The following is a 27,134-nucleotide window of genomic DNA, read 5'->3' on the forward strand; positions in this document are numbered from 1 at the left end:
TGTGAGGGCAAACACATGGCAGATGCAGTGGGTAAATGTGAAGTTATATGCTCCAGTGTGAAAAAGAGAAAGGCAGAGTATTATTTAAATGGTGATATATTGGGAAATGTGGACGTACAAAGGGATCTGGGTGTCATTGTATGCCAGTCAATGAAAGTAAATAGGCAGGTGCAGCAAGCAATTAGGAAGACAAATGGTATGTTGGCCTTCATTGCAAGATGATTTGAGTTCAGAAGTAAGGATATTTTACTGCAGTTATAAAGGGCCTTGGTGAGACCACACCTGAAGTATTGCATGCAGTTTTGGTCTCCCTACCTAAGAAAGGATATACTTGCCATAGAGGGAGTGCAGCAAAAGTTCACTCAGCTGATACTGGGGATTGCAAGACTATAGTATGAGGGGAGATTGGTTTGACTGGGCCTGTATTCACTGGAGTTTAGAAGAATGAAAGGGGACCTGATTGAAATGTATAAAATTCTAACAGGGCTAGACAGACTGGATACAGGGAGGATATTTCCCCTGGTTGGGGAGTCTAGAACCAGGGGCCACAGCCTCAGGATACAGGGCAGGCTATTTAGGACTGAGATGAGGAAAAATTTCTTCACTCAGAAGGTGGCCAATCTGTGGAATTCTCTATCATAGGAGGCTTTGGAGGCTGGGTCATTGAGTATATTCAAGAGATAAATTGATAAATTTTTAGATATTAGGGACATCAAGGGGTATGGAGAGAAAGCGGAATATGGCGTTGAGATTGAGGATCAGCCATGATCACATTGAACGGCAGAGTAGGCTCAAAGGGCCAAATGGTATGTGTCTATAAAAAAAGGATAATGGTTTAGTAGAAGATATTTAGTAGGAAGTAACTTGCCATAATACATCGCAGGGTAATTGAGTGGTTAGTTTTGTAATTTGCATTGAAGGATGCTTGGGAAAGCTGAAATAACGTCATACAAACTATTCACCAGCCTCTGTGATTTTGCTCCAATCATCCGTGAGCCTACTGTCCTGTTTAGTAATTGCAAATTCATTTTAATGCACTTGACTTGAAAGAGTTCTTCAGTGCAGGAGGTTTTGCCCATTACTTCAGCTCAAATAAATGATTCTATTTGCTGAACACAGATAATATGTAATTAAGTATGTTTATAAGCTGGTAATTTATTTAAAAACTTCTAAAACTAGTTTGCTGGCTTTGGGGAATGAAACTTTCAACACGCAGGACTGGATTTTCCAAGGACAGCAGGGGTGGGACCGAATGTGGTCACCATTTCAAAATCTTAGCCCCTGAGGTTGTCTCAGAATCCCAATGCCTCTGGGACAGTTTGTAATTTTCCATGGGCCGGCAGTAAGGGGGGGAACGGGAAGACTGCTTACCAACAACTAACAAGCTTAAGCTGCTTAAGGAGATTGCTAAGTGGCCTGGCAATGCAAAATTTAATTTTCAAGCTTTATTTTAGGGAATCTGAGCAGTCACTGTACATTACTGCATAGCTATCGGGTTCACTGTGGGGCCAAACAAAGTTAATTTGTCTCTGTCTTAAAACTTTTCTAATGAATCTACTTGCGCTGGTGCTAGCGTAGGGTCTTCGTTTTTCCTGCATGGCCTCTTTCACCCTCATCAACATTGCTCGTCCTGTAGGGAGCTGCCTATGCTCTTCAGCAAGGCAGCGGCAACCGCTAACATAGGTGCCTCTGCCGCAGCACCAGGCAGGCAGCACCACTAATTAGGCATCAAACTCGCCTTCTGGCCAATTAAGACATTTGAATTTAAAAATAGTGTTGCGAGAATGGCGCATCTGAGGCACAAGGTTAGGATCCGAAAATTATCGGGGCGTCGGGTTCCTGACTCCACTTAAAAAATCCGGCGCCTAGAGTCAGCCTTAGGCATTTCTATGTCAATCATAGGGATCTGTACAGTGGCTTTAGTTTTTCATCATTATATATATATATATATATATATAAATAATTTGAATGAAGGAATAGAAATTTCAGATGGTCTTAAGAGATGTGCAGATTGTATAAAGCGAAGATTCACTGAAACTGTGTCAAAACTGTCCCATATAATTTTGCAATGGATCTTTTACAGCAAACTGAACGAAAGATGATTCCCCTTCTTTCAATCTCTACCATGTTGAAGCACAAGACTAGGGGCTGTACCCCAGAGCCAATTTTCCTGATATTTGTTTTGGAGAATGTTAATTCTCTTGGTGCTAAGATAAGAACAATGGGACATTTACCTGATCTATACTCTGTTACATTGTCCTGAGCTTTCTGAGGCTACACAGCAGAGGGGGTTGTGTATGGAACTGGACCTATGATTGAAACAGGCATAAGGCCATCATTGCCCCCTCCAATATGAGGTGGCATTTTCAATTTCCCAGCTCTTTCTCCTGCTGTGGCAGCAGGGTGCCCAAATATAAGTGCTCCATCAAGTTGGAATTGGTCTTGTGCTGTCACATATCCTCAGACCAAAACATTTGAAGTGGGGGACAGCAGCAATCGTCGGAGAGCCAGGAACACAACCACATTCAAATTTAATTTTCCTGTTGCTGGCAGTAGAGTCTGCTAGGGGGATGTATCAGAGGTTCCTCCAGACTATGTTGTTTCCTTGGGACAGGAAATTCTGGAGCACCTGCATTTGGACCTGGACATGCACATTACAGTTTGAGGGTTTGGCGATGGAGGTCAACTAACTACACTGGGTGGAATTTTTCATGCCCTCTGGCATTAGCCGTGTTCAGCGGCGTGAGCGGACAACATGGCAAGAAGGCCAAAAATCGGTTTCACAACATCATGAAACCAGTTTGTAATCATCTGCTGTGCCCATCAATGACATGCTGCATTTCCTGCCATCAGGCTTCAGGAACCTCATTGTAATGTATCTACATATCATTATAAGCCTAGCTCGCCAGAATCATCCCCCCTATGCTGGATCATCCAGGTACTGTTTCACATATATAAGGCATGCACTTGGCGAGCTGCATTTCGCTCAGGGCTTCAAGGTTGGTTCACCTACTTTGCTTCGGGCAGCACTCGCTGTCATCAGCACCAGGCTTCGCAGACAGTACCACATCACTTTTAGGGGTGCTCACAGGCACGTCTATCTACCAGACTAGCCATAAGGCGTAGGTGGCATTTCAAGGACTGCAAGGGCTAGGGCTTGCTTGGGGAAGGGGGAGAAGTGGCTTCAGGTAAGGGAAGAGGCTGCAGGACGAGGGCTGTAGTGGGGAGGAGGGTATCCCAGGGTATGTGGGGGGGCACATATTAATCTGTGCAAGTGGTGAGGGCTGCGGAGGCACTTTCTAGAGGAGATGAGGCTGATGGATATGGGGGAATGTGCGAGCGAATTGGTGGTGCTGTCCCTTGAGCTTGCAGTGTGTGAGATGCCAGTGAATGTGTGATGGGCTTGAATGTGCAAATTTAGAGTAATGAAATGGTTACCTTAATGTGGCGGCATGGATGAGATCGTTTATCCTCTATCTGCATTGGATAGCCAACCTCTTCTGTGCAGCATTGGCACTGATCACCATTGCCCTCACCTATCAAGCCGGAGTGGTAATGTTGCTACTCCTCCTCTGGCCAGAACAGGGTTAGAGGACACGACAGCGGGCCTCCACCGTGTGCAAAAGGCGCTTGAGGTTTGCATCACTAAACCTGGAGGGCTGCAGTCTTCTTGCCTTTGGGGCCATGTCTTCTTTGCAGCAGTCCTGGGCTGGAGGCCCTGAGAGGTGAATGCGCGGTTATTCTTCAAATGTGCTGCCTGGTGTGATGAAGCAGCGAGGTGATGGTGTGGCGGGCTAATCAGAGCCCACCCACCATCAAAATGGCTTGTTTGCCAGGAATACATATTTAATGTGGTGGGATTGGAACAATACAGCGTGAGAAGCTGCCACTGCATCTGGCGCATAAAATGTTTTTCTCACCCGCTACCGGACTTAGTGCAAATCTGGGACGATTCCACCCACTGTGTTTGAAGAGGACCTCTGGTACATGTTGGGAACCTGGAATATGTTAAGACCAACACTCTATCTGTATTTATTGTGAAAACCCTGAGGACTTCATGTAAAGATATTGAGTGCAACGCTAATGTAACTTATTGGAGACCTTATAAGAGTCACCAAGGGAAAATGAGTGATTGGTGGAATGAGTGATTGGCATTGGGGATCCTATTGGGAGCCCCCCTTCTACTGGAGGAGATGAGGAGGCCTGGCAGAGCAGGACTATTTGTGAGAAAATGAGGAGGACTACAGAACATAAGAAATAGAAGCAGCACTGGGCCAGATGCTCCCTTGGGTCTGCTGCGCCATTAAGTAGGATCATGGCGAATGTCCGACATCAACTCCGATTTCCTGGCCAAATCCTAAATTCCATGATTCTCTTAGTATCCAAAAATTGATGGACCTTAGCGTTGCTTTCACCTGCAAAAACTGCTTACTATTCCAGGAGCATTCCTGGAATACAAACATAACTCCTCCCTTTTTTCTACTGCAGCCTATTTCCTCAATGACAAACCACTGCAGTAAACACAACAGTCCACCAAACATAATCATGGAACAATCCAATGGAAGTTCAAGGTCACTAATGCCCTGTTAGGACAAAATTCCTCAAGGAAAAGGAACCTACGTCCTTTCCTCTGTTACCTCCACCCTCACCACCAAAAACAAGTGTGAAAAGCTAATGGATTTCTTTGTCACCAAGTTTGATACTATTTGATTATCTACCTGTGTGACTTGGCTCCCTTTCTCTCGACTATTGTGTCATACTTCCTCTAAGATTGCCCTCTGCTCCCGCTCTGAACTTGTTTCCTTCTATAGATTTTCTGCTATCTTCTCTCCTGCCGTTTCTGGGCTCATCTTGTCCATGAGACTGACTTTCTATTCTCTCCCACTAAACTACTGGCCACACTTTATCCCTCCATCCTTGCAAACCACTAATCCACCTCCAATCTCCCTTTCCTCTCCAAACTTCTTGAACATGTTGCCTGCCAAATTCTTGCCTATCTTTCCCAGAACTTCAGGTGTGAATTCCTCCAATTTGGTTTTCACCCCAGCTGCAGTAATGAAACTGCTCCAATACAATGTCATCTGTGACTTTAATGCTACTGTGACAAAGGCACACTGTCCCTTCTCATCCTGTCTGTAACGTTTGACACAGTTGCTGACACCATGCTCCTCCAATCCTTATATTCCATTCTCCAGCTGGGTCAGACTGCACTCATCCTGGTTCTATTCTTATCTATCTAATCATAGTTAGAAAATCACCATCAATGGCCCCTCTTCCCATTCCTGCAATTATCTCAGTGGTCCCCCTAAGGATCTATCCTTACACTCCTCCTACTTCTCATCAACATGTTATCCCATAGCGGTATCATCCAAAAACACATCAGTTTCCATGTGTGCTGATGACACTGAGCTCGACCGTGCCATCACCTCTCTTGACTCTTATATTGTTTCTAAATTGTCAGACTACTTTTGTAGCACCCAGTATTGGAAGATCTAAAATTTTCTCTAATTAAATATTGGGAAGACTGAAACCATTGTCTTTTGACCCTGCCACAAACTTTGCTCCCTCGCCACTGAGTCCCTTCTTCTCCCTGCCAACTGTCTTGAGCCTAATGAGATTGTTTGCAACTTTGGTGTCATATTTGAACTGGAGATGAGCTTTCAACCAGACATCCATGCTGTCACTAAGACCGTTCATTTGCACCTTCTTAACATCGCTCGACTCCATCCCTGCCTAAGCTTTACTGCTGCTGAATTCCTCATCCATGCCTTATTTAAATCTGGACTTGACCATTCTAATGCAATTCTGGTCAGCCTCCCACATTCTACCCTCCGTAAACTTGAGGACATTCATAACTCTGGTGTCCTAACTCGCACCAAATTCTATTCCCCCATTGCCCCTGTGTTCACTGACCTACAATGGCTCCTAGGTTAACACCTTGTTTTTAAAACTCTCACCTCGTTTCAAATACCGCCCCCCCCCCCCCCCCCCCCCCCCCCCCCTCCCCCTTCCCCCCCCCCCCCCCCCCCCCCCCCCCCCCCCCCCCCAATGGCCTAGAGCCTCTCTATCTCTGAAATTTCCTCTAGGGTACAATACTCCAAGATATCTGTGCTCCCCTAAGCCCAGTCTATTGAGCACCCCTAATTTTAATTGCTTCAGCATTGGTGGCTGTGTCTTCAGCTGCCTAAGCCCTGAACATGAGTTGCCTTCCTAAACCTGTCCACCTCTGTACCTTTAAGATATTCCTTAAAACCTCCTTATTTGACCAAACTTTTGGTCATCTGCTTCAATATCTGTTTATGTGGCTCAGTGTCATAATTTTATTTTAATGAGCGTACAAAATAGGAGCAGAAGTAAGCCATTCGGCTTCTTGAACCTGCTTTGCCATTCAATAAGATCATGACTGATATGTTTATGTTTTGAATTCCACATTCCCATCATTCTCTGGCAACCTCTGATTCCCTTGTCTAACAGCAATCTGTCTATCTCTGCCTTAAAAATACTCAATGACCCTGCTCCATCGCCTTCACTGGCAGAGAGTTCCAAAGTCGCACAACCCTCAGAGAAAAAAATTCTCCTCATCTCTGTCCTCTAAGGATGATCCCTAATTTTAAAACAATGCCCCCAGTCTGGACTCACCCACAAGAGGAAACATCCTTTCCACGTCCACCTTGTCAATACTGTTCAGGATCGTATATACTTCAATCAAGTCACCCATATTCTTCTAAACTCCAGTGGAAACAAGCCCAGTCTGTCTAAATATTGCTCATAAGACAACCATAAGACGTGAAGCAGTCTGGGAAGAGTGCCCCCTGCAGTCCCTTTGCCGTGAAGCAGTCTGGGAAGAGTGCCCTCTGCAGTCACTGTCACCGTGAAGCAGTCTGGGAAGAGTGCCCTCTGCATTCACCATCACCGTGAAGCAGTCTGGGAAGAATGTCCTCTGAAGTCACCATCGCCATGAAACAGTTTGGGAAGAGTGCAGTCATTGTCGCCGAGTGAAAAAGCACAAAGAGTGAAATCACAGGAAAACCATAAAAGTTCATTAATCTGAAATCAACTTAGAACAGGTAGTTCAAAGGTGACAACTGGGGCCCAGAATCGGAGGCCTAACACTTCAGCTTCAACTCGGCAGAGAGAGCGAGTTCCAGTTGATTTTAAAAAAGTGTATTTTGAATCTCTATTCTAACTTGCTTTCAGATTAAAGGTAAATAGGAGAATTTTTTTTACATATTGATAAATTAAAGACCAGTATGAAATTTAAAAACAAATTGAAAATCTAATTAAATAAAATAGAGATGCAGGGCCAGGCAATGTGTTGTAGCTGCATGATGTGGGAGCTGGTGGACCCCATTGTGGTTCTTAGTGACCACATCTGTAGCAAATGTTTGTTGCTTGAGGAACTTCGGCTCAGAATTGATGAGCTAAAGCCTGAGCTTCGGACACTGCGGCACATAATGGAGGGTGAGAGTTACCTGGATGCTGTGTTTCAGGAGACACTCACATCCCTTAGATTAACTACCTTAAATTCGGCCACTGGTCAGGGACAGGAGGGTGTGGCTATGAGTGAGGCAGGCAGAGGTGGGGGGGGGGGTGGGTGGTGGGGAGTGCGGAAGGAATCCAGTTGTCATGGTTCACGTAGGTACCAACAATATAGGTAGAACGAGGAAAGAGATTCTGCTGAGGGAATACGAGCAGCTGGGGGCTAAATTAAAAAGCAGAACCAAAAAGGTAATAATCTCCGGATTACTACCTGAGCCATGAGCCAATAAGATTAAAGAGGTAAATGCGTGGCTCAAAGATTGGTGTCAGAGAAATGGGTTTGAATTCATGGGACATTGGCACCAGTACTGGGGAAAGAGGGAGCTAACCTGTTCGGATGGGCTGCATTTGAATCAGGTTGGGACCAGTGTCCTGGCAAATTGCAGAATTCAGACTGTAGATAGGGCTTTAAACTAAATAGTGGGGGGAGGGTTCAGTTGCATGGAAATATAAAAAATCAAAGTTTAAGGAGAGGGTAAGAGAGGAGGTTAGTGACAGGCTGATTGTTATCAAAAAGTGAAAGAAAGGGACAGATTGTGTGAACACCTTTTTGCACCAAAGAATCATATAAGAGGGGAATTGTATCTGAATGTGCGTATCTGAATAAAACTAATGAATTAACAGCGCAAATAGAGATAAATAGGTATGATTTGGTGGCGATTACTGAGATGTTACAGGGAGAACAGGTATGGGAGTTGAAATCCAAGAGTACTCAGTGTTTCGGAAGGATAGGCAGGAAGGAAAAGAGGTGGTATAGCTTTGTTAGTAAAGGAAAAGATTACTGCTATTGTGAGGAATGATATAGGTACTGGAGAGCAAGACATAGAGTCAGTCTGGGTAGAAATAAGAAATAGCACGGGAAAGATGTCCCTGGTGGGAGTAATCTATAGGTCCCCAAACAGTAACTCAGCAGTAGGGCACAATATAAACTAGGAAATACTGGGAACATGTAAAAAAGACATGGCAATAATCATGGGTGATTTTAATATGCATATAGACTGGACTAATCAAATTGGTATGGGTAGCCTCGAGGGAGAGTTAATAGAGTGTATTAGAGATTGTTTCTTGGAGCAATATGTTGCGGAACCAACCAGGAAGCAGGCTATTCTGGATTTGGTTTTGTGTAATGAGATGGGATTAATTAATGAGATCAGAGTAAAGCATCCTCTAGGGAAGAGTGATCATAGCTTCCTAGAATTTCAAGTTCAGTTTGAGGGCGAGAAACTTGAGTCCCACACTGGTGTTCTGGAGTTGAACAAAGGTAACTACATAGGATTGCGGGCAGATTTGGCCCTAGTGGACTGGGCAGGAAGACTACAAGATAGGACAGTCGATGAACAGTGGCAGATATTTAAGGAGATATTCAATTCCTCCCAAGCAAAATATATTCCAAAGAGGAAGAAAGATGGTAAGAGGGCGAGAAAGCATCCATGGCTAAGCAAGGAAGTTAAGATAACATAAAGACAAAAACTAAGGCGTACCAAATTGCAAAGGTCTGTGGCAGGCTGGAAGATTGGGTGACAAAGGGTTACTAAAAAAATAATAAAAAGAGCAAAGGTAAATTATGAAAGAAAACTAGTGCAAAATGTAAAAACTGATAGCAAAAGCTTCTACAAGTATATAAAAGGAAAGAGAGTAGCTAAAATGAATGGAGGATGAGACTGGGGAGTTAATAGTGGGGAACGCAGAAATGGCAGAGACGCTTAATCAATATTTTGCCTCAGTTTTCATGATGGAGGACACTAGTACCACCCCAATAGTAACATGTAGTGCAGAGGGTATAGAGAAGGAAGAACTTAGAATAATCACCACCACTAGAGAAAAAGTACTGACCAAACTATTGGGACTCAGGATGACAAGTCCCCAGGACCTGATGGCCTACATCTTAGGAAATGGCAGCGGAGATAGTGGATGCATTGGTAATTATATTCCAAAATTCCTTGGACTCTGGAAAGGTCCCAGTGGATTGGAAAAATGCTAATATGATGCCCTTATTCAAAAAGGCGAGGAGGAGGTGGGTGGGGAAGGCAGAAAGTAGGAAACTATAGACCAGTTAGTTTAACATATGTCGTTGGGAAATTATTGGAATCCAATATTAAGGAAGTAGTAATGGGGAAAGTCAAAATGCAATCCATCAGAGTCAGCATGGTTTTATGAAGTGTAAATCATGTTTGACTAATTTGCTAGAGTTCTTTGAAGATATGAAAAGCAAAGTGGATAATGGGGATCCTGTAGATGTAATATATCTGGACATCCAGGAGGCCTTTGGTAAGTTGCCACACAAAAGATTAATACACAAGATAAGATCACACGGAGTTAGCAGTAATATATTAGCTTGGATACAGGATTGGCTAACCAACAGAAAGCAGAGAGTCAGGATAAATGTATCTTTTTCTGGATGGCAAGCTATAACTAGTGGGGTGCCACAGGGTTTGGTCCTTCGACCCCAACTATTTACAATCTATATTAATGACTTGGATTCAGGGATAGAGGTACTACAGCTAAATTTGCTGATGACATCAAAATAGGTGGGAAAGTAAGTTGTATTAAAGAAATAAGAAATTTACAAATAGATATGGACAGGTCAGGTGAATGGGCCAAAATTTGGCAGATGGAGTTTAACGTGGATAAGTGTGAGGTTATCCAATTTGGTCAGAAGAATAAAAAGGCGACTTAATATTTAAATGGAGAGAAACTTCAGAATGTTTCAGTGCAGAGTGATCTGAGTGTCCTCGTGCATGAATCACTGAAAGCTAGTATACAGGTACAGCAGGTAACAAGGAAGGCAAATAGAATTTTAACATTTATTGCTAAAGGAATAGAGTACAAAAATAGGGAAGTGTTGTTGCAACTGTACAAGGCATTAGTGAGATCGCACCTGGAGTACTGTGCAGTTTTGGTCCCTTTACTTGAGGAAGGATGTAGTTGCATTGGAAGTGGTTCAGAGGAGGTTCACTAGATTGATTCCAGAGATGCGGCGCTTGTCTTAGGAGGGATTGAGCAATTTACACCTATACTCGCTGGAGTTTAGAAGGATGAGAGGAGATCTAATGGAAGTATATAAGATGTTAGAGGGGATAGACAAAGTAGACATGGAGCGGGTGTTTCCCCTTGTGGCGCATTCTAGAATGAGAGGCCATAATTTTAGGCAAAGGGATGGTAGATTTAAATCAGAGATGAGGAGGAATTACTTTTCTTAAAAGGGTCGTGAATCTGTGGAATTCACTACCCTCAGAGTGAAGTGGATGCCGGGACGCTGAATAAATTTGAGGAGGCGATAGACAAGTTTTTAATTAGTAACAGGTTGAAAGGTTATGATGAGAGGGCAAGAAATTGGAGTTGAGGCCGAAATGAGATCAGCCATGATTGTATTGAATGGTGGGGCAGACTCGAGGGGTTGAATTGCCTACTCCTGCTCCTAGTTCTTATGTTCTTAACCTGCTCACTCCAGGTATCAATCTAGTCAACCGCCACCAACGCATTTACACCCTTCCTTAAACAAGGAGACCAAAACTGCACACACTACTCAAGATGTGGTCTCACCAATGCTTTGGAAAACTGAAGTATATCTTCCTTTTATGTTCAGTCCCTCTCGTATTAAAAGGTAGAATTCCATTAGCCTTCGTAATTACTTGCTGTACCTGCATACTAACTTTTGTGACTCATGCACTAGAACACCTGGACTCCTCTGCACCTTGGAATTCTGCAGTCATCCTCCATTTAAGTAATACTCTGCTTTTTTATTCTTCCTGCTAATGTGAACAACTTCACATTTTCCTACATTATACTCCCATCTGCCAGATTTTTGCCCACTCACTCAACCTATCTATATCCATCAGCAACCTCTTTTTAACATGCTTTCCTACCTATCTTTGTCTCATCTGCAAATTTAGCTACCATGCCTTCACTCCCCTCATCTAAGTCATTGTTATAAATTGTAAAAAGTTGAGGCCCTAGTACAGACCTCTGTGGGACTCCACTCGTTACATCCTGCCAATTAGAAAAAGAGCCATTTATGCATAAGATAAAAGAAAAATACCGCGGATGCTGGAAATCTGAAACAAAAACAAAAAATGCCGGAAGAAAGAAAAACAAGAGTTAATGTTTCGAGTTCATATGACTTCTTCATTTATGCATTATCTGTGTGCTGTCAGCAGGCCAATCTTCCATCCATGTTAATATGTTACACCCTCGACGATGAGCTTTTATTTTCCACAATAACCTTTGACATGGCACCTTATCAATTGCTTTCTGGAAATCCAAGTACAGCACATTTACAGGCTCCCCTTTATGCACAACACATGTTACTCCTTCAAAGAATTCCAATAAATTGGTTAAGCTTGATATAATGAGTGGATTCCCACAGAGGTCTGTACTGGGGCCTCAACTTTTTACAAGTCCTAAGTGACTGATAGCTTATCTTGAGACTATGCTGCCCAGTTCTGCTCCCTGATTGAAGAATCAACTTCTCTGTCTCTAACTTGTCAATGTTTCAATGCCCATGTTGACTTTGCCGAATCATATGATTATCTAAGATCACTGTTATCAAGATTTTCATGATAATCAGTGTCTGGTTAATTGGCCTGTAGTTCAGTTTTCTTTCCGTTCCTTTCTTGAATACTGGTGTTACCTTTGCCACCTTCGAATTCACTAGGCTTATTCCAAAATCTAGGAAATTTGGAAGATCACAACCAATGCATCTATTATTTTTGTGTCCATTTCTTTTAGAACCCAAGAATGTAAGCCATCAGGTGTAGGGGATTGGAACTTGTTTGCTTTTAGTCCCTGTTCAACTTTTAGCTTTACAGATTCTTTTGGCATGTTTCACAATCTGAGTGATTGTGAGAGATCAATGTCACCACCAGCAATTGTGCCAGAGATTCAAGCTCAGAAGCCACAAGAGGAGGAAAAAGAAGATGAGGGTGACCAGGGGTAGCAGCAGAGGGTTCCAGAGCACACTTAGGAGAGACACCCAGAACCATCGAACTGAAGACCACTTTTGAGAGACATACCCACCATCAGACTTTGGTGCACTGCTGTTACATAGTGGACTTTTTGATGTGGAAAGTAAGCTATCTACTTTCAATCTTTTTAGCCTCTTCCCCATGAAGAACACAAAGACATTGTGGGATATGATCCCACCCTACCTCAGGCTGCACCATCTCAGCATCGGCTTGAGCAGTCTGGGTCATCTGGCTGATTGGCATCTTCAAGGGCAGTGGTGGAGTATCAGGAGAGTGAGCAGAAATGCTGCCATCTGAGAGGCTAGTTGGTTACTATTCTGTGATTCCTGCACCACTACCTTGGAGTGCCTGTTCAGTCTGCCCAGTGATTTGGTGGGGAACAAATCTCTCAACAGCTGAGACACTGCACACCACTTTCAACTAAGGAGCCCAGAGCCACTGTGGAAGTTGCCTGAATTTCCATTGTAGTACTTCATTGTTCCGTGAAAGATGCTAGTAGTGCAGTGGAAGCTGTTTGGGCTTTTATTGCAGTATTTTGGAAAGCTATGTGGCATTCCATGGAAACTGCTATAACGGCAGTGGAAGCTGCAGCCTCAGCCATCAGATGCTGCAAGATGTTGGGCTCCACAGTTTACTGGATGGAAATGGCCAGCCTTTCCACGCTGGAGAGAGTGGGTTCAAGGCTTTCCGTTGAGCCACAGGTCAAGCTGACGGCATATTTCTTCATACTGCTAGCCACGGCCGATAAGCATATGGAGAAGCTGTCCATTGCTCCAAACGTTTGGTTTGTTAAAACATCAGCCGTCTTCTGAATCCTAGCTTTGCAAGGTCCACATCTGACTCTACATCAGGACTAATATATGATCGTTTGCCTTGGCAAGCTGGCAGTTATGGTGTCCCTTCCACCTAGTGTGGCTGCTAGTGCTCAGTGCATCTCATTGTGAGGATTCCTGTTCTATTCTAACCTCTTTGTCTCAGCATGGTGCTGGCCTCTGAGCTGTTCCCTGTGATAGTGGTAGTGATTGACACAGTATCTTCTATCTTGCTGTCCTCATCTTATTCCTAGGGGTTGAAGTGGCTCTTCCTCCACCTCCAGTTATTCTGGTGGTCAAGACAGATATTGCTCCTGGGATTCTCCAATGATAAATCTAGAAGGGTTAGGATGTGGTGCGTGTGGCCACTGTAGGAGGATTTGTATGATGAGATCTTATGGAGCTTGTGAGTGAGGATAGGTTTGAGAATTAGGAATAGTTGTGAATAAGTGAGGAAATAGGAGTGACTACATTCCTCTAGGTAAGATGCTGTGCCTGTGGCCATGGCAAACACTATTTTTTTTTGAGTCAGGTCTTGCTGCTGCCTGTTATGAGCTATCTTATCCTGGAAGAGAGGATGGTGATTGTTAATAAGTATTGACAGGTGTGTGTTTTGTCTGTGATGTCTCACATGGTTGAAGAGCCTTGAGATGCATCTGAAGTATGAGTAAAACCTCTGAAGGATATAATATTATTGTGTGTGTGAATGTTAATGCATACTTAGGTGGTAGAAGAAGCGTGTTGAGATTGTGATGCTGTTGATGGTGCATTTATTGAGAAGTGTGTTTAAGATGGGATCTTCCCTTGACCACTTGTGACAAATGATTCAATTTTTCTGCAACATGAGAATGGACCCTGGGGGCAGGGCTCCTCCTGTCACCTCCTCAGTGATCTCCACACACACACACACACACACACACACACACACACACACACACACACACACACACACACACACACCACCACCACACCCCACCACCATTCTACTGCATCACTTACCTGTATGGCCTCCTTGCTTGCGGTAACAGGACATCCCTCCTCCTCTGTACCTGCTCCACCAGAACCTCCAATGCTACATTGAAGAACCTCTGAGTGTCCACCTTGGTCCTTGAGCCATCCTGAAACATGTCATTGTCTCTCAGCTAGTATATTTCACACCTTCAGTGGAAATGTGCAATACAGTTCCATGAAAATTGTTCCTAGTCAGCAGTTGGCTGCTAAATCTGCAGGTGTCCATTTCAGCACCTCCTCAATAAGTTTAAACATGGAAATCGTTAATTATCCCTCAAACTGCATGCTAAAACCAGACTTTTAAACAGATGTGACTTATTAATATAGCATCCCCTTAAGTGGTTCTTTACATTCTTTCTCAAAATATAAATACTCTCTTTGGTAATTGGGCGGTTGGGGGGAAAATGTCAACATGTCCCATTCATTCTGAATAGTAAATATATTTCTTTTTTTTAAGGTTGTGGTGGGTTCCAGTATAGGTGGATGGCTGATGCTCCTAGCTGCATTAGCACGCCCAGATAAGATAGCTGCGCTAGTTGGCATAGCCACAGGGGCTGATTATTTGGTCAGTGCTTTCAAGCAGCTTCCTTTGGAGGTAAGTGTACTGCATTCTTAATTTGTCCTATAATTATTTTTAATTCATGTGATCATTTGAAATCCGTAAACTATAATATGCTTTAACCTTAACAATTCATCTTTACCCTTTTTTCTTCTTCCACGCCACCCACTTCACCCAAATCACCCAACTTAATTGTTGGTTTTTCAAAATGAAGAAGTCTGAATAATCTGTAACCTTCTACTATAACAATCATTCATTCAAAATAGGGAACTGTTGATGGGGATAACTGCTACTGTGAATTCTACTGGTGAGAAATCTGCAAACATCTGTAATTCTATCTTCTATGTTTTTGTGTCTCATTTTAAAAAACAAATAATTTAATCTTATTTTCAGAATTGATTCACCATCTGTACACTTTTTTTAAAGAAAATAAGTCTGAAAACTTACTTTTTAGATCCATAAAGCAGTTAAAAATTAAGAATGTTGACACAGAGGAAACTGAATTATAGAAATAGTTGAGTGTATGAAGTATTTCTACATAAAGTTGCCTGATATTGGCTCCCTCGCTTAACTGGCTAGTGCCAAACACAATGGGCAGGATTTTCCGCACCCGCCCGCCGTCGCAATCTTCCAATCCCGCCACAAGTCAATGGATTCTGGCTGGACACTGCCTCGCTTGCGGTGGGTCCCACCCACAATGGGGCTGGAAAATCTCGTTCAGGAAGCTATTAATGTATGTAACGTTATTGGAAGTTAGTTTTTTTTTAAATAGAGGGTTAGCTTGTGGGGGTGTCTTAATTGGATTAAAGCCAGCTGGTCTGGGTGCTTTGATGTGTACTAGTTTTGAGATGTAAGAGAGGTAGAGTGCATTTGCATGTTTTTGAATAGAGCATTAAAGAAGTGGGTGAAATCTGGCACCTAGCTATCAGGGACTAAGCAATATGTTTATATTGCTAATAAAATTGGTACTACGAAAGGAGTTTTATTGTTAGTTGAGGTGGAGTTCAAAGCGGCTGGTGATACAATGAAAATTTACATTCAATGAGATGCGCTAGGCATATCAGAGGGAAGTTTTGTGAAGGGCAGAGGCATGTAACAGCAAAGTCTGTAAGCCTACCACTGTGTCTGCAAGGAACCAAAGTGAAATGAACCTCATTTTGAATTTGTAAAGTGAAAATGCTTTGCCTGGCATCTGCTAAAAACCTATGGAGTGCTGTTGCCTTAGTGGAGATTAGTCTGGGAATTTGTTAAAAGTTATGACAGTAATTTGTAGCCATGTGTATGTGTTTAATGTATTGTCACTTAATAACATGTTTCACTTAGTTTAAAAACCTCTCGAGAACTGGTGGTCTGATTCCTGAATTTAGAGCTGCATCTCAAGCATACCACTTAAAAATATAGGTTATGACAGTTAAAGTTTCCCTCTGGGATTTTTAAATAACTCAGCTTTACCAACTGCTGGGTCATAGCAATGACAAGTTCTTAAACATGTGTACAACACACCAGCCTGTTTAATATTTGCTCTTTCAGGTAGAGTCTCAACACAATATACAACTGAAATAAACAGATCAAAAGACTAAAATATCCCATTGGAATGAACTTCAAGCTCATTTCCACTGGGCACATCAATAACTTCTCCCAGATAGTCATGAGTTGCGGCTGGCTCTCATTGTTAGTAAAATATTGTTTTTCTTTCTTTGAAAACTCAAAAGAAAGACAAAAAAGGATATTCATTAATTAAGCTTTATATTTTGAAAATGTTATCATAAATTCACAAAGATAAAGAGAACATTCAGATAATCATGTTATATAGTGCATTCTATAGCAGTGAGCAGCTGCAGGACACTCTGAGGAGGGAGGGTGAACAGCCAGAGGATATGGCCTATATCGGTACCAACGACATGGGTAAAAAGAGCAATAGGGTCCTGAAAGCAGAATATAGGGAGCTAGGAAATAAATTAAAAAGCAGGACCTCAAAGGTAGTAATCTCAGGATTATTCCCAGTGCCACGTGATTGCGAGATCAGGAATAGGAGAATAGACTAGATGAATGTGTAGCTGGAGAGATGGTGTAGGGGGGAGTGATTTAAATTCCTGAGGCATTGGGACTGATTCTGGGGAAGATGGGACTTGTACAAGCTGGACAGGTTGCACCCTAGCAGGACCAGGACCAATATCCTTGCAGGGGTATTCGCTAGTACTGTGGGAGAGGTTTTAAACTGGAATGGCAAGGGGTTGGGAACCTGAGCTGGGAAACAAAAATAGGGATGAAAGGTAGAAAAGTAGAAAGCAAAACTGGAAGGCAGAGGAAACAAGAGCTAGCAGCAAATAGAGCCGTTATACAAAAAAATGTAAAAAAATGTTAAAAAGACAAGTCTAAAGGCACTGTATCTGAATGCATGGAGCATTCGCAATAAGACAAATTAACAGAGCAAATAGATGTAAACAGGTATGATATGATTGCAATTATGGAGACATGGCTGAAGGGCGACCAATGTTGGGAACTGAATATCCAAGGGTACTTGATATTTAGGATAGACAAGCCAAAAAGGAAAAGGAGGTGGCGTGGCATTGTTAGTTAGGGGTGAAATCAGTGCAATAGTGAGAGAGGACATTGGTTCAGCGAATCAGTCTGGACAGTCAGGGCAGACAATATTAGCAGGAGTTGTCCATAGCCACCAAACAGTTGGGGACAGCATTAAGCAGGAAATTAGAGATGCATGTAACAAGGGTGCTACAGTAATCTTGGGTGACTTTAATCTATATATAGGCCTGAATCTTTTGGTCGGCATGCAGGGGCGGGCCCCACACGCCGACGCATAAAATGATGTGCGGTGATGTCAGATGTGCATCCCAACGTCACTGCACATCATTCCGATCGTCAGTTCGGCAGGCGCACACCGGAGTCAGCTGTGCGCCCACCGGACTGTGAAAGGCCTCCTAAGGCCATTAATCAGCTAATTGAGGCACTTGTCAGGGCTGCCCGTCCAACTTTAAGATTGGCGAGCAGGCGAAGAGCCCAAACAGTCTTCTCATTTTTCAGGGAATCTCATCCACGGGCGGGACGAGGTTTCACAAAGGCTTTATTAATTTAGTAAATTGTTTCATGTGAATTGATAAACATGTCCCACCTCATGTGACAATGTCACATGAGGGGAGACATGTTTGAATAATTTTATTATTTTATTTATCAAATTTTTATGGCTTTCCTTAATCCCCCTGAGGCAGCTCCATGAATGAGCACAGGCCCTGACTCTCCGTCTTCCCCCTACCTGTACAAATAGCGCTGAGCGCTTCCGGGTGCGCGTCACGTTCGGCAGACCAATCTCGGGCGGCGATCAGCTGTGTGCCCACCCTCGCCTGCTTCAGCCCGACAGTGAGAAACTGGGCAAACTAAGTTAGCAATAAAACTGTGGCAGTTCCTGGAGTCTGTACAAGATGGCTCTTTTAGACTACTATGTCGAGGAATGGACTTGGGAACAGGCTTCCCTAGATTTGGCATTGCGCGATGAGAAGGGTTTCATTCATAATCTTGTTGTGCAGGGTTTCTTTAGGGAACAGTGACCGTAACATGCTAGAGTTCTTCATTAGGATGGAAAGTGAAATAGTCCGATCTGAAACTAGGGTCCTAAATCTTAACAAAGGAAACTACAAAGGTGTGAGGTGTGAGTTGACTAGGATAGATTGGGGAGCTTCATTAAAAGGCATGATGGTGGATAGACAATGGCTAATATTTGAGGAATGAATGTATGCAATGCAACAATTATACATCCCTTTCTGGCTCAAAAACACAGCAGGAGAAGCAGCCCAACCGTGGCTAACAAAATAAATTAAGGATAGTATTGGATCCAAAGAGGAGTCATATAAAATTGCTGGAAAAAGTAGCAAGCTTGAGGATTGGGAGCAGTTTAGAACTCAAAGGAGGACCAAGCGATTGATTAAGAGAGGAAAAATAGAGCATGAGAGTAAACTTGCAAGGAACATAAAAGTGGACTGTAAAAGCTTCTATAAGCATGTAAAAAGAAAAAAATTAGTGAGGCCAAATGTAGGTCCCTTACAATCTGAAACAAGGGAATTTATATTGGAGAACAAGAAAATGGCAAAGCAATTAAACAATTACTTCAGTTCTGTCTTTACAGAGAAAGGCACTTAAAAACATCCTAGAAGTCTTAGCGAACCAAGGGCCTGGTGAGGAGGAGAAATTGACAGAAATTAGAATTACTAAAACAATAATGTTGGAGAAATTACTGGGACTGAAAGCCAATAAATCCCAGGGCCCGATCATCTACATCCCAGGGCACAAAAGGAGGTGGTCATGGAAATAGTGGATGTGTTGGTTGTCATCTTCCAAAATTCTGTAGATTCTGGAACAGTCTCAGGAGATTGGAGTGTGGCAGAAGAGATCCTGCTTTTTAAAAAAAGAGGGAAGGAGAAAACAGGGAACTACAGACCGGTTAGCCTAACATCAGTAGTAGGGAAAATGCTAGAGTCTATAATAAAAGACATGGTAACAGAACACTTAGAAAATATCAATGGGTTTAGACAAAGTCAACATGGATTTATGAAAGGGAAATCATGTTTGACAAACCGACTGGAGTTTTTTTGTCAACATAACTAGCAGAATAGATAAGGGAGAACCAGTGGATGTGATTTCAGAAATCTTTTGATAAAGTCCCACATAAGAGGTTAGTGTGTAAACCTAAAGCACATGGGGTTGGGAGTAATAGATTGGTACGGATTGAGAATTGTTAGCAGACAGGAGACAGAGAGTAGGAATAAATGGGTCTTTTTCAGAGTGGCACGTGGTGACTAGTGGGGTACCGCAGGGATCATTGCTTGGGTCCCAGCTATTCACAATATATATCAATGATTTGGATGAGGGAACCAAATGTAATATTTCCAAGTTTGCTGACGATATGAAACTTGCTGGGAATGTGAGCGATGAGGCGGGTGTTACGAAGCTTCAAGGTGATTTAGATAGGTTGAGTGACTGGGAAATTACATGGCAGATGCAGTATAACATGGATATGTGTGAAGTTATCCACTTCGGTGGGAAAAACAGAATGGCAGAGTGTTATTTAAATGGCAATAGGAGTAAAGATGTCTTACTGGAGCTGTACAGGGCCTTGGTGAGACCACACCTATAGGGGAGGCAATGGCCTAGTTGTATTGTCGCTGGACCAATAATCCAGACACCCAGGGTATTGCTCTGGGGACCCGGGATCGAATCTCACCATGGAGTTCAATAAACATCTGGAATTCAAAGTCTAATGATGACCTTGAAATCATTGTCAATTGTTGTAAAAACCCATCTGGTTCACTGTGTCCTTTAGGACCTGGCTTGGACTACATGTGACTCCAGACTCTTAATTGCCCTCTGAACAAAGGCAATAAATGCTGGCCTAGCCAGCAACGCTCACATCTCAGGAACGGATAAAAAAAACACCTGGAGTATTGTGTGCAGTTTTGATCTCCTTACCTAAGAAAGGATAAACTTGCCAGACTGATTCCTGGGATGGCAGGATTGTCGTATGAGGAGAGATTTGGCCAACTAGGCCTGTGTTCACTGGAGTTTAGAAGAATGAGAGGAGACCTGATTGAAAAATATAAAATTCTGACAGGGATGGACAGATGATATTTCTTGGGCTGTTGGGTCTAGAACAAGAGGTCGCAGTCTCAGGATACGGGCTAGACCATTTAGGGCTGAGAGGAGGAGAAACCTCTTCACTCAAGGGGTGGTGAACCTGTGGAATTTTCTACCACAGAAGGAGATGGAGACCAAGTCACTGAATATATTTAAGAAGGAAATAGATAGATTGCAAGACTCTAAAGGCGTCAAGGGGTATGGGGAGAGCACGGGAGTATGGCATTGAGATAGGATCAGCCATGATCATATTGAATGGCGGAGCAGGCTCCAAGGGCTGAAAGACTTACCCCTGCTCCAATTTTCTATGTTTCCATGAAACACAACATATAACTGCATTGCAAAGCAGAACAAGGATACATATCTGAACTAAAAACAGAAAATGCTAGAAGTACTCAGCAGGTCAGACAGCATCTGTTGCATGAGGAGCAGAATTAATGGGTAGGATTTTCCCCCCATTGGGTTTGTGTGGTGGTGGGTGCGGGCAGGCGTGGACCCAATCGGAGTGCCCGATAGGGTCCGTGCCGCCATTTTACGTGGGCGGACCAATTAAGGTACAGAGGTGCCTCAGGGAGATTAATTTTAAGTTTTAACAGTTCAATAAAGTGTTGAAAATTTTTTTATGACATGTCCCCTCATGTGAAACTGTCACTTGAGCTGGGACATGTGCATTAATTTCAATAAAAATTTTTGAGAAAATTTAAAATCATTCATGAAACCTCATCCCGCCCGAGGATGAGATTCCATGAAAAATGCGAAGGCCACCTGGGCTCTTCACCTGCCCACCAACCTTAGGGTTGGATGGGCAACTCTGTTAATTATTTTAATTGTTAGCTAAATGGCCTTAATAGGACTTTGACAGTTCGGCAGACGCATGGCCGACTCGGCTGTGCGTCTGCTGAACGGAAAATCGAAATGACGCCTGGTGACGTCGGGACGCACTCCCAACGTCATCCCGTGTCATTTTATGCCTCGGCGAGCGGGTCCCACCCCTGCTCACTGAGCTGAAAATTCTCCCCAATGTTTCACATCAATGACCTTTCATCACTTCTGATGAGCACCAATGTACAGAAGGAAATGTGGTCTCAAAAGGTGTGCTTAAAATTGATCCATTAAATATGAGAGCGACCATGGGATATACAGTATTATTGAGAGAAAAACATCACAAAGGCTCAATACCTCTTGTTTATATAAGTTGTTCATTTCAAATTACTACCAAAAACGTGTGTTTGTTCAGTTTGAATTCCCAGATTGCCAATTTAGGTAATCAAAGTAGAAGATGATGGATAGACTTTCTCATGCTATTTTCTTCAGAGACTGGGCTAGAGAGGATACTGGGAGGGAGAAGGCTGATATGGTTTGAAAGACATTTATTGAGGGACAGCAATAATGCACAGAAGAGAATGTGGTCTCTGAAAAGATGTGCTTAAAATTAATCCATTAAATATGAGGATGATCCTGGGATATACTGTTTCTTTGAAAGAGAAAAAAAATGACCCTTATGTAATTAGAATGAATCAGTGATTGTATCCAGTTAACTTGTGTTCAACTTGGGACAGTAAGAGGTCTGGAATATCCCTACTAATTCATGTATGCTAACCTAGAAAACTGGCAAAAGCTGGTTGACAAAAAAATGGATGTTTGTCTGTATTAAATACTTGCTTTGGATTCTTTCTGGCTAGAAATACCATGTAAGGAGCTAATGCAATAATGTAGAGCTGTCTTGGCTAGTTAATTCCAGTCAGCAAATCATGAGGGTTTCCTGTCCTATAGATGTTTAAGTACTCCAGGTAGTTACATACAGATGGATAGATAGATACCAATAGACTGTAGGTATTTATGTTATGTGACATAAACAATTATCAAATGATGAGAATCATGACTGATGGCAATCTATTGTGATAATCCGTTGTGATATTTTGCAGTAGTTTCTAAATTGTTTGTTGTTTCTCATAGACGCAGAAAGAAATCGAAACAAAAGGTGAATGGTATATGCCAAACAGCCACAAGGGTGCAGGATTTCACAAGATCCCTTACAGCTTTATTAAAGATGCTGAAAATCACTGTGTGTTGCATAGTGCCATTCCAATAACCTGTCCTGTGAGGCTTATTCATGGTTTGAAGGATGATCATATTCCTTGGCAGGTCTCGCTGAATGTGGCCGAAGTTGTTCTTGCGAAGGATGTTGACATTATCCTTCGCAAAGATAGTCAGCATCGAATGAATGAGAAAGACGATATCAAATTAATAGTAAACACAATCGACGATCTTATAGACAAACTTACGACAATGGCCTAAATGGCTAGAGTTAGAATTGGTGACATAGATGTATATAATTAACAGTACACTGAACCAATGGAAGCTGTCTACATCGCCACTTCCTGTGATGTCAGTACTTTATGCTGAATCATTTTGAACAGGTGTTTTTGGAGTATGTACCTGAGAGCAAAAAAATCTGTTATCATCAACAGAAAATGATGCCAACATTTTGGTGAATGTCCAACATGAGGCATTGAATTATCACATGCAATTTGAGCAGTAAACACTGTGTAACATTTAACCAGTTAGTAAAGATGTACTGATAAACCTGCTCCTTTTTGCAGCTGTACTAAAACTTGCTGCTGTACAACGATTTTAATTTTCCATTTTCTGGTCACTTAAATGTGTGTGCCTGAACTGTATGCCTCACATGTGATTAATAGGATATGTCTCAAAACGCTGTATTTGTACATAGATAATGTTAGGTATGCTAGCAGTCTCAATCAGAAGGCTCCTTACTATTGCCAGACATGTTTGCCAATTACAATTCAGTATTATTCAGTATTATATTTCTCTGATCTTGTGTACATATAATATTTTGATAAAGTAACCTTATGTGACTGACTTCTATAATATCTATGCTGTAAGTTTCAAAATTTGCATTGTATAATAGTTGTGTTTTCTGCTACAGTATGCTAGGAACACCCATGAAAAAAAAACTGGTAATGCTGGTATCCTGTAAAACTGATTTTAGAAGCTGCCTGAAAAACACTCAGTATTTCATAAATTCTTTATTGGAAATGTGCATTAGGTTGGTGCCTCATCAGGAGTGTTATATTGAGGAACTACTGAATTGAGAGGAAATATTTTATCCTAATGGATTCTCTGTTCCATAGTTTAGTAGTTTTATGAAAACTCTCGTGTAACATCAAATATTGCAGCATAACATATCGCCTGTATTCAAAGGCTTAGATTCTGTTTTTTACCCGAGTACAGGTAAGTAAACAACTCAAGGGTTACCCATTGTTTCACTTTGATTGAATAGTCTTCATTGTAAAACTGTCAGGTCAGTCCTGAATGCAAGTATTTTTTTCCTCTGTGTATTTTTCAAGGACCTCTTGTTTCATAACTTAATAGATAGTAATCAATGCCATTTTAAGCACATTGTCAAAATAATAATTCAGTTTGTTTATAGTTTAGATTTAGCAAGTTTATTGTTACATCTCCCTGGTAATTATGATGTTTTGCTACTATTTTCAAATAATTAAACTGGAGGAGAGACCTCTGAGTTGCACTGATGCTGTTTTTGTTTTCTTCTGTGGTCAGTTTGCCTTGTAGCGCATTGATTTTTATTGGTTCACAAATGAAGTATGCCTTCATTTGATCAATCTGAGAAGAGTGTGTCCTACTTTAAAATGTTTTACACCAGGACAAAATTTGGACAAGCTACAGGAAAAAGTCAACAATTATAGTTTTAGTTGTGCAGAGAACAGCAAGTGATAAGAAAGCTAAAATTACAAAAAGAAAACACTGCAGTGTCTCAAAACCAGCTATACAAAAACCGGCAATGCCTGAAAACCAGGTTTTTTTTTAAGCTGCCATGCATAATTTATTATTATTATTGGATAAGAAAAATAACTCACCAGCTTGATGGGCTAGGTGCTACATTGGCACGGTGGCACGCCAACTTCGCAAGCTTGTCATTCCCCATGCTACGAATGGTCCGAGCAACCCTTGATCCAACCCGACCTGGCCCAAACCATCCAACCATCCAGGATCCAAAATCTGGCAGGGACTCAGTCCTGAGGTTGCTGATTTTGAGACACCACCTGTGATAACATTGGAATTTCAATTGTTAATGGAAACTGCAGTACAATTATGTATTCTGCTTTTGAAATGTTAATTTAAGAAAATTAGAATCCTAACATTCACCATTGTGCAATACAGCAATTCGTTTGGGTAATTTTACTATTGGTGATGCTTTCAAGGTGAAATTGTTGTAATATATTTTAATTAAAAATGAACAGTCAAGCATTTAATGGATCAAATGGAAGATTCAATGACCTTTGCCCATTTATATCCAGATAACCTTGATACTGTTCCTAAAAGCATCAGACAACACGTGCAAGCTGAGTAAACATGTGGGACAAGGGCAAATCTGAATGGAAAACACCGCTGCAGTCTATCTGGTTGGTCCTAGCACGCCAAACAATACCACTGCCCATGAAAGGCATGGGCCAGTTACTAGCAGTGCCTTGACTGAAAAATACGGAAGGAACAAAGAGGAAAGCTGCAGATTTCCTTTTGTCCTTGACTTTTTGAGAACAAACCGTAGAGAGCCCCCAGGGCCAAAATCCATGAGGAGGCTAGAAAAGAAGGGTAGACAGTTTTGTAGCCTGGTCCCTTCAGACCCTCTGATCGAAGCAAGTTCCAGGTGCACGGTCAAATGCCTGTTCCTTAGGGTGCTCCAAAAACGGAAGTAGTAGCAAGGTGAGAGGCATGAGGTGCCTGGAGTCTCCAGCAGATCCTTTCATTTATCAGGTCAGCAGGGAGGTACAAATGTGCCTTGGAAGGGAGGAGGAGTAGCTGCCTTCTGCATCTGTGGGCTCTTCTCAGAGTGCCCAGCCCCCTGTCAGTGACATCTCTTCTCTTAGCCACAACAACAAAGAAGGGTCCTGCACCTGTGCAGGAGGCCTCCATGTGCCTAGGCCCTCCAGACCTGGTTGGGGGGGGTCAGAGGAGGACCACCAATATCATCCCAAGCCACAGGTAGCGAGGTCAGCAGCCTGCCTCCACCTCAGCTGCAGGCAAGGGGAAATTCTAGAAGAGCATGCATAAGAAATTTAAGATTACATGGCTGCAATTGGGGTTCACAGGTGAATTGAGTATCTAAATGTTAAGCCTTGCATCTGTTGCACTGTAAAATAAAGGATTAACATGTTTTGTGTTAAATCTACTTACAATTCTTGATGCCCATTGGGATTTCAGTTATAACCTGGCTCCTTCAAGGGGCTGGTTTCGAGAGTCCATGCCGTGTACTGTCAATGCCTCACCCTTGGCTCAGGGCAATAGAATGGAAAATGAAGGAGGGAGCAGCAAGGTAAGGCTTTAATGATATAGACGCAGCAGATAGTAAGCATTATATAAAATATCCGTGTATTAACATGTCCCAAGGCTCCCTTGCACATATCTCATTGCCTCTTGCCTGTGATCCCGCAGTGTGCATTGCCTGGTTAGGAGCCACTTCCAGATCCTTATCGCCATGCCCATGTGCAATGTCCATTCTCTATGCTGGCTGCATTGGGAGAATGCAGAAACTAAGACATCAATCTTGCAATGCAGTGGCTTCTGTCCCAATTTTATACCTGTCATTGCTGTCTCCTTTCCCAAAAGAGCTTGTTGTTAGGAAATCCATTGATCTGTATGTCCCTGTGGACATTGGAACATCCTGTATCTTAAAAGTTACAATGCTATTACAGTGATTCCTACCTAGTATCAAGGATGGGATTCTATGAGAATGTGGCCACCCAGATCATTTCAGGGGTCAGTCAATTTTAGTCAATCAGAGTGAGTCAGGAACAGTCGGAAAAGAAGATGGCTAGCTTCACACAGCTGAAGTGCTGTTGTTAGCTTTGAGAAGCTGAGTTAGCAGGTTCTGGGCAGAGAGGGTTTGGGAGAATCTCTGGGCAGCTGAAATTACACCAGTAATTAAAGGCTTGAGTGCAGAACCGAGAATCCGGAGGAATGTAGTCTCGGGAGATGAGATTGAAACCCCGGGAAGTAGGCAGCAGTTGAGGTAGTCCAAGTCGGAGTGGCTTTGAGGGACTTCTGAGGCTAGATCTTTGAAAGTACAGAATTGGAATCGCTTGTGAAGAAGACAGAGTTTAAAGAGATTGTGCAACTCACAGTGAATGCTAACGTCTGGGTGGGTTCTTGAGAAATGCATTGGTTGCATCTGTCATTTACAGTGTTGTGTTCGACCACAGTTTGTCTAGTAATTCACATATGCCTCATACTTACCCTGAATGTTGAGAGTATAAGATAGATATTGTAAATTGTTTTATCTTTCTGAACTTGTATAGTAACTTTGATTTGGTTTGTTCAAAATCTGTGGAATCTTGTGGCTTTATTCCAAAAGCTGGTGTCTGGAATCTCAACCTTTATTTACTTGAAACAAAGCGTTACTGGTCCCTAACCGGATCTCTCCCCATGACCTGAGATCTGGCCAAGGATCATAACCCTAAAATTCTGGCCTAAGTTTCTGTGCAATTTAATAATTTATTCCATAATCTTTATACAACAAAAGATCTGCCTATGATTATCTGTTTTTCTAAAGTTGATTGAGGG

General features: G+C 42.4%; 1 protein-coding gene across 1 annotated transcript in view; it reads left to right on the forward strand.

Moving 5' to 3' along the window:
- LOC121284451 (palmitoyl-protein thioesterase ABHD10, mitochondrial-like) overlaps positions 1 to 24,085 on the forward strand; it is a 79,434-nt gene extending 55,349 nt beyond the window's left edge. The window contains exons 4-5 of the mRNA XM_041199922.1: positions 14,784 to 14,921; positions 22,485 to 24,085. Coding sequence (XP_041055856.1) covers positions 14,784 to 14,921; positions 22,485 to 22,826 — 480 coding nt within the window. The 3' untranslated portion in view covers positions 22,827 to 24,085. The remainder of the gene's footprint in view (positions 1 to 14,783; positions 14,922 to 22,484) is intronic.
- Positions 24,086 to 27,134: the final 3,049 nt, after the last annotated feature.

Source organism: Carcharodon carcharias, chromosome 11, assembly GCF_017639515.1.
Source record: "Carcharodon carcharias isolate sCarCar2 chromosome 11, sCarCar2.pri, whole genome shotgun sequence".
Lineage (NCBI taxonomy): Eukaryota > Metazoa > Chordata > Chondrichthyes > Lamniformes > Lamnidae > Carcharodon > Carcharodon carcharias.